Source organism: Acyrthosiphon pisum, unplaced genomic scaffold (genome assembly GCF_005508785.2).
Source record: "Acyrthosiphon pisum isolate AL4f unplaced genomic scaffold, pea_aphid_22Mar2018_4r6ur Scaffold_20837;HRSCAF=22278, whole genome shotgun sequence".
Taxonomy (NCBI): domain Eukaryota; kingdom Metazoa; phylum Arthropoda; class Insecta; order Hemiptera; family Aphididae; genus Acyrthosiphon; species Acyrthosiphon pisum.
In genome coordinates this window covers 24,992-36,679 of record NW_021770238.1, presented here as the reverse complement: position 1 = coordinate 36,679, position 11,688 = coordinate 24,992, and the positions used below count along the sequence as shown (strand labels likewise).

Sequence of the window (11,688 nt, the reverse complement as noted above, 5' to 3'; positions counted from 1 at the left end):
TGGTAGATATTACGGTATCTTAGAATACGGTAATATTGTAATTTTATTTCTTAGATTTTAATTTAAATTTATATTTAACAGGAAAACAACAAAATAACTGACGATTTTGATATTAATCTATGTGTTGTATTCATAGTAGCGAACGCTGATAGGGGACCTACAGATCCTCTTATAAAAGGGTTAGGTATCAATAAATAAGGCAATTTTATAATAATGTGTAGGTGAATAATTTTAGCAAGATTTATATGGTCCGTATTGTAATAACTTAAAAATATGATTAAATATAAAGACGACTCTTGTCGATAGTTATATCTAATTCAGATGTTGAAATAGTGAAATTAAGCTATTACCTTCCTCCAGGTGTTCGGAGGGCTCTCAAGATTGTGTATTCGAGAATTAGTTCAAATTCACCGTACAATATAATTTACGTAAACAACACATTTAAATTAATAGGTACTGTAATCAATATAAAATATTATAATCGCAGTTGTTCGTGAATTATGTCATAAGAATTTTAGGTTTTAGGTGACACGAAGTAATACTTCAAATATTATATATAATATTATATTATATAAAACGCACTGATTTTGGCTTAACATAAGAAGTCCAGTTGTCGCTCGTTGAAATCGGTATTGATATTTTGAGAGGTTGTTACTTGGTGGCTGGTGCTCATGCACTCGGTGGCTGGTGCCAACTGACGCCTGGCAACTGGCGCCGACTGACATTTTTCATAGTCTGGTCAACACTCAAAAATGTTACTAGACCAACACCCCGATTCCATTCACAACATTAACGCAGGGGGGGAAGGGGCTTATACCCCCTATAATAAAAAAAAAAACTTTTTAAATTCATCCTTCTTCTATCTGGTAATTTACTATAATAAGTTTAATAATAATTACAAAGCTATATTAACATATATTGTCATTATTATTTTACAACGGTAGCTACAATTTACAATATATTAGAATAATTAATAAGTTAACCCTTTCACTACCCATGGGTACTCCAAGGTACATACAATTAGAAGTGTGATAACGGCAAAGTTAATAATGATAAAAACCTGGAGTTTGAAAAATATTGTAGCGAAACGTATATATTTAGAATATAAGTTTAATTGATACTGTTAATTTTCAACAATATATAATTTAAAATTTAAAACGTAAAAATAAAATGCAAGTTTTTCTTGTTTTTATGTTTTCTCTGACTATACATCTTTGGATGTAATTTGGCACTAAGCTAAGAGATAGTATGGCGTCAAAATAATTCGTAGTGATAAAGTAGTATCTTGACAGTAAAATGAAATAAAAATCGGAAAAGTCGGACCACTAGATGGTGCGGGTGCAAGTCAAACAGTTGGTGGGTATTGAAATGCCCACGGGTAGTCGATTTAAATTATTACACTACCGATACAAATTATTCATATTATTACCATATGATTCAAATGGTTCAATATTAATATTATTTTTAATTTATTTTTAGAAATATCTCTCCTAATATTTTTTACATATCTTCACAGAAAAAAATATTATCGATGTTGATATTTTTTTTTTTACACACAAACACATTTATAATTTTATCTGTTGATATTTATTATTCAAAACTTTTTTATTTATACCGTGTGTGTCGTCGAGGAACGTTATCGTCCACAGTATTTTGTAAAATTAATTATTCTATTGTTTATTTTTAATCGTAATTATGGTTAATAAATTAAAACCTCAAGAGATTTATGAACTGCTGGATGGTTACAATTCTGAGTTAGATACGTTAGACGACAGTGATGATGAACAAGCCCCAAATGAATTACACCAGATGAACGAAGAAGGTACAAAATACAACTCAACTTATTTTATAGCCATAAAATATTATAATAATAATGTATACAATTTATTAGGACAATTTCCGAATGAAGTTTTGGAAACACTACTTGCGGAGTTTGATGCGACTGAAACATTTTTTGAAAATGAAACCAATGATGAGCCAAATGCCGAGGTTGATTTAAATCTTAACTATACACATCAGGTATTGAACTATTTTGATAAGATTTTACGAATGGATGTTACTGCAAAAAATGAAATAAAATGGGTCTCACAACCTTTCGTCCCTCCAAAACTTTCAATAGACAATATTACGCAAGATTTACCAATATACATTGACATTCCTTCACCATTACATTATTTCAATCGTTATTTTTCCGATAGTGATTTTGAAACTATGGCATTATTTACAAACATGTATGCACATCAAAATACGTCCTCGTGGAAAAAAAATACCGATAAATATGAGATACGAACTTTTATTGCGTTACATATACTGACTGGTTGTTTACGATAATAAAGGAAACAATGACCCAGTTAATGAATAGGTGCTTACAGGAAGCCACATTCCCAGATTGCTGGAAAACGTCAAGGCTAATAATAATCCCGAAACCAGGAAAAAAGGACAAATCCAGTCCAAAATCCTATAGACCGATAAGCCTTTTTCCTACAATAAGTAAGGTATTAGAAACACTCGTAATAAGTAAGATTGAGAGCGAAACCATGCTTAACACTATTGGCAATCAGCACGGATTTGTAGCTGGTCGCTCCACGATCTCAGCTATGAACTCACTATATAATTGGGCGAATGAGTCTCATTGTAGGCATGTATTTGGGATCTTTCTGGATATCACCGGGGCATTTGACAACGTCAAATGGTCCCCGATACTCGAAAGACTCCACGAACTGGGTGCATCGACCAGGAGCATCAGGATGATCCAGAGTTACCTTGCTAACAGATATGCAAAGCTGGAAATAGAGCATACAGTCATGACAAGGAAATTGACGAGAGGGTGCCCCCAAGGATCGCAACTGGGACCGACCTTGTGGAAGGTTGCCATGTCCGACATTGGGCCACCACCCGATCAAAGGACTCAGCACATTATAACGTACGCGGATGATATAGCCATTCTAACTGGCGCCGCTAGACCACCGACGGCATTTAAGAGGATGACAGAGTACCTTGAAGAACTGAGAGCATGGGCAGTGAAGTACTCTCTTCAGTTTTCGGCAGCAAAAACCCAACTCATGTCGGTCAAGGGAGGTTTGAAACCGAACTACAACATAACTTTTGGAACTGAACCTGACGCCGCGATCATCGAATCATCGGGCACAGCAAACTACCTAGGCATAATTCTCGACCCGAGACAGTCTTATGTCGAGCATATCTTCGAACTTGCGAACAAGTCAAAAGACCTCTACAAGAGACTCAGAGGCATGTCGTCTGCAAATTGGGGCATGAGCAGAAGGACTGCTAGGGTCATTTATGAAGCAGTCTTCCTGCCCAGAATAATGTATGCAGCAGAAGTATGGTGGGAGGGCGTTACCTATGTAAAATGCAAGAAGAAGTTGGGCTCAATGCAACGAGACCCACTCAGAGCGATCACAAGTGCATACAACACGGCCTCAACTAACTGCCTGACAGCAGTAGCTGGAGAACTGCCACTTGACCTCAAGATTATTGAGCACGTATACAAGAGAAGAGCTAAACTTGGGCTCATCACGCATGAAGCGTTTCAAGACAAACAGAGAGAACTGTTAGAAACATGGCAGGAAAGATACGTGTCCTCGGACAAAGGGGAATGGACCAAAAGGATGATTCCATCAGTCATTGAGAGGTTCCATCTCCCAATGGAGTTGGACTATTACACCACACAAATGTTGACGGGGCACGGTGACTTTCGCGGAAAACTACATAGTTTTAAATTAGTCGACTCACCAACGTGTGCTTGTTCCCTGGGGGGTTCGGAGACAGTCGAACATGTCCTCTTGAGGTGCAGGCGCACGGAAGAGCAAAGAAACAAACTCAAAACCGCACTGGCGAGGGATGGTGAAGTATGGCCTCCCGAGGACGGAGTCTTCCTCCGATCTAGAAGACTCTACGAAGCTTTAAGAAAATTTGCTAATGATAGCCTCAAGAACAGAACAGACAGATGAAAGCGGATCAACCGCAGCACCGGAGCGCGGCCACCACGATCGTGAGGCATCACCATCAGTGGTAGGCTACAGACATGGGGTGCTCCGAATGTGCAAAGGACGGAGTAAGCGGCAGAAACGGGGAGCACGCTCATGTGCGCTCCGGTAGGGCCTAGCACATGCGTCCGGGACGCGAGGAACGGCCCTGTTGCTGGGGCCGTCCAGAATTCAGCATCAGTATTCCCTGCTTGACGTAAGAGGCGACTGAAAGGGAACATGGCCAGCCGGGGCCGGCGCCTGGGGCGCGGACACACCGAAACCTCCGGGGACTAGGGTGTTGGAGGTTCTGACCGCGACCTCGAGAAGAGCGGGTCGATCACTTCGGTGATGCCTCTGGGAGGCGTGGCATAGGCTACCGAGCCTCTAACTCGGGGGTCACGGCCACCGCGCCAGCGGCGAGCGCTGCTGGTAAGGGCCCACCGCGAGCCCGTGGTACACGACCCAAATCATGGCAGGACAACAGCTGAGGCTCCCAGCCGACGAAGCTCGGTCCGCCCATCTAACCATTGATGTGCCTTCCTAACGGGGGCAAGAATGGTACTTCGGGATGTGGGGGAGCCCCGCGGCGCTGAGAAATTGGCGACGCGCCCTCACACGACGGCCCGTCCCGACCTCGGTCGTGGCGTGGTCGGCGGCGGTTTGGTTTCGGAGTGGCGGTTAGCAGGAGCTAACAATGTGGTTAAAAGACCAAGCTCGGTCTAGGGGAAAGCTGCCGAGTGAGATTACTCCTTAGCGCCCACCCAGCCTACCGGTGGGGCTATATGCACCGGAGGTTGCCCGTAACCAAAAACGGGTAGCGAGGAGGATAGCTTCGCGACCCTACCAGGGTGACGAAAGGCACGTGCACGCCTTAGCCAACGGTACGGGCGCTCTCTCTCCCGACTTCGGTGGGAACGGGTGTGCGCCCGGTGCTCGTGGTCCTTAGACGACGCGCGACCGGCGTACTGCGTGGGCAACATCCACCGTACGTCGGACGTGAACCTCCACGGCTCTCGACTAGCGCACAGCGCTAATGTGAGGTCCGTGGTTGTAGCCGCAAGGCACCAAAACCTGGGAGTCTTCGTGGTTGTTTACGTTTTGCTAGAATTTCGAAGTACTGGGATACATTTATCGGAATAAACGTTTTTATCAATAATATGTCAAGAAATCGTTTTTATTCTCTTAGGTCTAATTTTCACGTTATAGATAACATGAAAATTCCAACTGGTAATAAAGATCGATTTGTAAAAGTTCGTCCCATGTTTGATTGCGTTCTAAAAAGATGTAGAGAACTAGTAAAAGAGCGTAACCTATCAATCGATGAACAGATTGTTCCATTCACTGGCCATTTAAATGTGAAACAATATTGCAAGGGAAAACCAAATCCGTGGGGCATTAAAATTTTCATGTTGTGTGGCGCCAGTGGCGTAATTTATGATTTTATTATCTATCAAGGCAGCGAGACCGAATTTTGTCCTCGATTTAAAAATAAATTTGGTTTAGGCGCTTCAGTTGTTCTACAACTAACAGAACATATCGAAGAAAATAAGCACTTTTTATTCTTCGATAATTATTTTGCTAGTTATAATTTGTTCGAAGTATTGTTGCAACGGAAAATATTTGCAGCATCAACCATACGAGTGGATAGATTTTCAAAGCCCCCGTTTTTGAACGATAAAGTGCTTGCTTCCACAGGGAAAGGGGCAACACATGAAATTCGCAATGACGAAAATACTATCGCACTGTTAAAATGGTATGACAGTAAATCGGTTCACATTGCATCAAATTTTATTGCATCTGGAAATGTAGACAATGTCGAACACGGTGGGATAAAAAATCAAAAAAATATGATACAGTTGAACGTCCAGAAGTAATTCAACTATATAATGAAAGCATGGGCGGTGTTGATAAAATTGATCAATTGATAGCCTACTACAGAATTTTTTTAAAATCGAAAAAATGGACTTTGCGTATGGTTTTTCATTCAATTGACATGGCGATCTGCAATTCGTGGTTGGAGTATTTACAAGATTGTAATTTGTTGGGAATTGAAAAAAAAAAGCAAATGGATTTACTGCATTTTAAAATGAGGCTTGCAGACAATCTTATAAATTTGGGAAGATCTGACAATATAAAACGACCTCGAGGACGACCAACCAGCGCTTCAACTCCATCGCCTTCACCTCCATCAAAAAAGAAAACGGCAAAAGAATCAAAGCCGTATCAAGAAACACGTTATGATAACATAGGACATTTGCCAACTTCTGGAGAAAAACAGAGATGCAAAATGGAGAATTGTAACGGTAAAACTCATGTAATGTGTGAAAAATGTAATATACATCTTTGTTTTGTCGTTAACTCTAAAAATTGTTTTGCTACATTTCATAAAAAAAAATAATAGTTTTGTTGTACATTATATTATATTTCTATAACTTCATTATACAAAAAGGATATTTGTAAGTATAAATTTTTATTATACTGACTACTAGTGTAATAAAATAATAGTTTTGTTGTACATTATATATTTATTTAACTTCATTATACAAAAAGGATATTTGTAAATATGAATTTTTATTTTACTAACTAATGACTACCAGTGTACCTTGCAAGGTACAACCTTATAACTTTTTACCAAATTATCCTATCCTCACAAAATTTGGTACTCGCTATCTAAGAAGTGTATTTATAGTATTAGTGAAAAAAAAAATTTTTTTTTTAAATTAAAACTTAATGCGGTAGTGAAAGGGTTATGGCTTTAGTTAAAACAGGCGATCTACTTGCAAAATTGTTTATTAAATTTCCCGTGTTAACAACTACAATAGTCACTCGATAATTCGAACCTCGATAATTCGAAAAACTCTATAAATTTAACTAAACGCTAAGTCCCCTGAGAAAACCTCTATAATTAGAAAAAAAATACATGTATTCCGGTCCCCTCGATAATTCGAAATGTCTGTCGGTGAGGCACACTTTACAATTCGAATTTTTTTTTTCACGAATCTCTATAATTCGAATTTCTTTAAACACGATTATATGTAAGTTCATATGTATAAGGATTATGTACAATCTATTTAACGTACTCGTAATGAAACTAATAACGACGCTGTTAAATATTATCGTAGTTTAATGTTATCGTATCTTACCTACCTAATCTAAATCTAAATAAACCTCTGCTATGGGTAAACTGTTATTGAAATTGAACAAACGTAATCAGTCGTATCTAACGTAGTCAGTCGCAATATGGGTCCCGTAAATACAAGCGTTTGTCGTTAGCCGACAAAAAAAAAAGTGATCGCAGCAGTTGAAGCAGATGAAAAAAAAAAAGATGTAGCTCTACGTTTTGGTATACCAGCTTCTACACTTTCAACAATACTAAAACAAAAGGACCATCTTACAACATTAAAAATAAATGTAAAATATAATAATATGTATGTATAATAAGTAAATGTCAAAATAAACGTAATACATTATGTACAATTTTCCACCTCTCTTTAATTCGAATTAATTTTTTTTTCCCTCGGTTATTCGAACACTCGGTAAATCGAAAACCTCTATAAATCGAATTTTTTACTCGGTCCCCTGAATTTCGAATTATCGAGTGACTACTGTATATCCGTTTCACATGATATGAGCATGAGATCTTCAAGACGATTTTGTGTCATAGTGGACCTTAGTCTTGATTTTACTATTTTGAGCTTCGAAAATGATCGTTCAGGAGAGGCACTTGATATGGGAAGAGTTGCACCAATTTTCAATACAGTAAATAAATTGGGGAAAACACTTACTAATCCAGTTGTTACAAATATATTAAACATTTTAATAATACTCATACTATCTTGTAGATTTTTTGAAGTGATTATTTTATACTCAATCTCATCTTCACCTTCATCTTCCTCAGATTTATCAGATTCGTCATTGGATTCTTCAAACAACTGTGGTGGATGCAAATACTCGGGCATAACTCCCAAATGCGACATATCAATTTTAGATTTTATTAATTGTTGATATTCCCGAATAATATCTTCTTTCACTAAAATGTTGTAAATGTTACAAATTTAAATAAAAGCATCAGTAGGAATGTTAGTTGTTTTCATCATGTTTAAAACACATTTTGGTGTAAGTAAAAATAAGTCTTTTGTGACATTAATATATTTATCATTACATCGTATTTTTAACTCTGCTAAGATAATATCTAAAACTACAAAATATGTATTGATTTTATATGATTAAATCGGATCATTGATAATCTCATCTAGAGTAATTTCATCGTGTTGATGCGGGACTCTTCTACGTCGTCTAACTGAACCATCGAATGCTGTTAACTCTTTGGTATAGTTGTTTTTTTCAGCATATAATTTTGTTGAATTGTAAATATTTTGAAATTCTGCATCGATTCTCAGAAGTTTGATATTTTTCTCCACTTTTGTCAACATATCCATTGCCATAATTATATCAATTTCATGAGCTTGAAGCGCTTTGCTAACTGGTTCTATAAAATCAAATATGTTTTTAAAAATATTAGCTGTCAATAGAAACTCAAACGATTGTAAATATCCAATCAAGCCATTACACTCTGCACCGGTTTTGAAATCAACTTCTTCCTCTTGATTCTTAATATTATCTAATGTATCTAAAATAGCTTCAAGGGTTTCTAGTACTGTTCTTAGGGCAAATGATTGTGACATCCACCTTGTGGTCTCTAATTTCTTTATGGAACGGATTCTAGCTTTAGGATACAACATTTTTTGATTTTCACGATACATTGATACTCTTTTTTTGCTACAACTTATAAAAACAAATAATTTTTCTAGGTTCCCAAATTAGTTAACTGCAGCTTAGTACGATCCAATACAAGAAGTAACTATTAAATCAAGCCCGAGCGCATGGCACCAAACAAATGTAGCTTGGGGGCAAATTTCTTTTATTTTTGCTTGTAACCCATTATATCACCCAGACATACTAGCAGCGCCGTCAAATGACTGTCCCACAAGATATGACTTCCAATTGAGACTATGCTGATCCATCACCCCAGAAAATAAATTAAATAATGCTTGTCCAGTTGTAATAGCAGAATCTTTCATAGCAATTAATCTTTCATTAATTTTACCTGATTCTTCAACATACCGTATAATAAAAGAAACTTGTTCTGTTCTAGAAATGTCAAATGTAGAATCAATACTGATACTAAAGAAACGAGCACTCTGTATTTCACATTTTATAATATTTATAATTTCTTGAGCAATAGCATTTATTAATGTGTTTTGACGATCCCAACTAATGAATGATAATTCTTTTCTAGATTTCATTTGAATATTGGTAATGTGCATAGAAATATCTGGTGAATGTTTAGAAAGTAAAATAAGCATATCTTTAACATTACCTTCTACAATATTTGTCCATTGTTCTCTATATCCTCTGAAAGCAAGAGAGTGTTGTCCAAGAAATGTTTTTATATCTATAAGTTGGCTTACTATTCCTCTATTTAAAGACACTTGTTTTTTCTTTTCTTCAACTAATGATGGAATTAAAGTCAAGACTGATGTCTTTAATTTTACTTGTAGGGCAGCATCCACATGTATAGTAGTAGTTGCATGGGTTATAATGGCAATACTTCCATTTTTAAACTGTCGAAACCCGTCTTGTACCCACGCTTTTTGTGGATGTTTACCAAACAGCATACAATGTAAACAATATATTTTATTTTCACTTGGAGAATATGAAAGCCAATCTCTTAACACCATTGTTTTATCAGGTAATGTTTTGTAATACCAGCTTTCATGAAAACATCTAGGATAAAATTAAAATGTTTATTATATTATATTTTTAATTATAATATGTACCTATTGCTTCATTATTTTATAAGTTAATATTGTAAGTGATATTTACAACACGTTATGGTTATGTACTACATTTATCCATTCTGAGTTTAATCTAATAGACTTAATTTTAGTAGGATCATTTTTGAAAATTCGATCATTATTTATAACTACTGAAAATTAAATAAACCGTAACGAACTAAATGCTAATATGATGGTTATAAATTACAATAAAGAATATTAATTATCAATTAAAATATTTTGAAATTTAAAATATATTTATGCATTTAATTTATTAAAGATTGTTAATCTTTGATTGAAATTTAACCAATTGATTATCTTTAAATTATGTTTATTAGCACACTTAAGAAAATTTAACTCAATAAAAATTACCAGATTTTACAGCTGGAGAAGATTATACATCAGTAACAACTTTCTCTTGGTGCCCTGAGTTAGCTAAAAAATAACAAAATAAAATATAATTTAAGATAATACCTAAATTGAATTAATTATATATTTAATCACTAGTTTGGTTCTCTGGGGTTGCTAAAATGTAATAAATGTAATTAATAAAATTTTCTAAATAGGTAATTTCAAAAATAATAAATAGGTACTTACCTATATTTAATGATGAAGATGTTCCTTGATTGGTATCAATTTTAGCGCTAGTTTGGTTCTCTGGATTTACTAAAATATAATACATTTAATGAATATAGTTTTATACTTTAATTTATGAAATTAAAACTACTATTTTAATTATTTATATAATTACCTGTATTTGTTGTAGAGATTATGGCATACGATGCAAACAACTTTGAAATGTCACAATTTCTATCTCCAGAGTTTTAATTTTTTAATTTTTACACTTTACTAAATGCCTTGACCAATTACCTAGTTGTGTTTAATTTGTTTCTTTCTTTGCCACAAATAGAACAAACAATTAATAATCCAGAGTGAGAGTTCATGATAAGTATACAGTAAATACAGTTAGCACCAAAAAACAATTAATATGAAAGAATATTCAAAATATTGATAATTTAATAATCACTTATATTTAAAAATAAAAATAGGGAATGGTCAACAAGCCGACTCCTCGTAGCATATCCTGTCTTGGTGGAACTAAATGTTTACATAATACGGGTGACTTTGGGTCTAATCACGTTGGTGCGGTTTCTATATCTTTCGGAGGTTCAGACTTCAGGATCATAAGTAAACAAGACCCCAATCAGCTGATCGAGTGTCGCTTTCATATTGTTCTAAGCTAGTTCATCTGCGATCTGCTCACCAATACCATAGAAGTATTATATACCTATTGCGCCAATTACCTAGGTAGGTACTTTGTACCATGACAAATTCGATTTGTCATGCCTTGTACCTACCTACCACCACCACCCCAAAATATGGTCTGGTCACGACCAGACTTGAACCCCGTGTTCGGCGCAACTGCACGGATATGTCTACCAGAGGGGCGTAGGTAAATTGAGTCCCAAATAAAATTACTGTTTTTCAAAAGCGGTGAATCGAGTCCCTTGTATAAAAGTTAAAGCGGTGAATTGAGTCCCCTGTAAAAAAATGAAAGCGGTGAATTGAGTCCCCTGTAAAAAAATGAAAGCGCGTGCACCATTAGTTATTGCGAGCATATAAGCACATCAATGTCGCGTATTAATAAAATACTTATCTTATCGTTTTTAGATGCGATTACTGTAGACTAGTTTTCAAAATTACCTATACATACAGTCGACAGTCGTGCACCATTAGTTATTGCGAGTATAAAGCACATCTATATCAACATTAATAATGGACGTAATGAAAAGTGAACGTAATAAAACAATTTTTATTTCTAATGGGTACAAATTTCGGTTCATAAAATGTTAAAGAATGAA

The 11,688-nt window shown here is 35.8% G+C and overlaps 2 protein-coding genes across 2 annotated transcripts; one reads left to right on the top strand and one right to left on the bottom strand.

Moving 5' to 3' along the window:
* The first annotated feature begins 5,200 nt into the window (after positions 1 to 5,200).
* Positions 5,201 to 5,863, top strand: LOC103311972 (piggyBac transposable element-derived protein 4-like). The gene has a single exon (XM_008191895.1). The coding sequence runs from the start codon at positions 5,201 to 5,203 to the stop codon at positions 5,861 to 5,863; it is 663 nt and encodes a 220-aa protein (XP_008190117.1).
* Positions 5,864 to 8,935: 3,072 nt separating this feature from the next.
* Positions 8,936 to 9,730, bottom strand: LOC103311974. The gene has a single exon (XM_008191897.1). The coding sequence runs from the start codon at positions 9,728 to 9,730 to the stop codon at positions 8,936 to 8,938; it is 795 nt and encodes a 264-aa protein (XP_008190119.1).
* Positions 9,731 to 11,688: the final 1,958 nt, after the last annotated feature.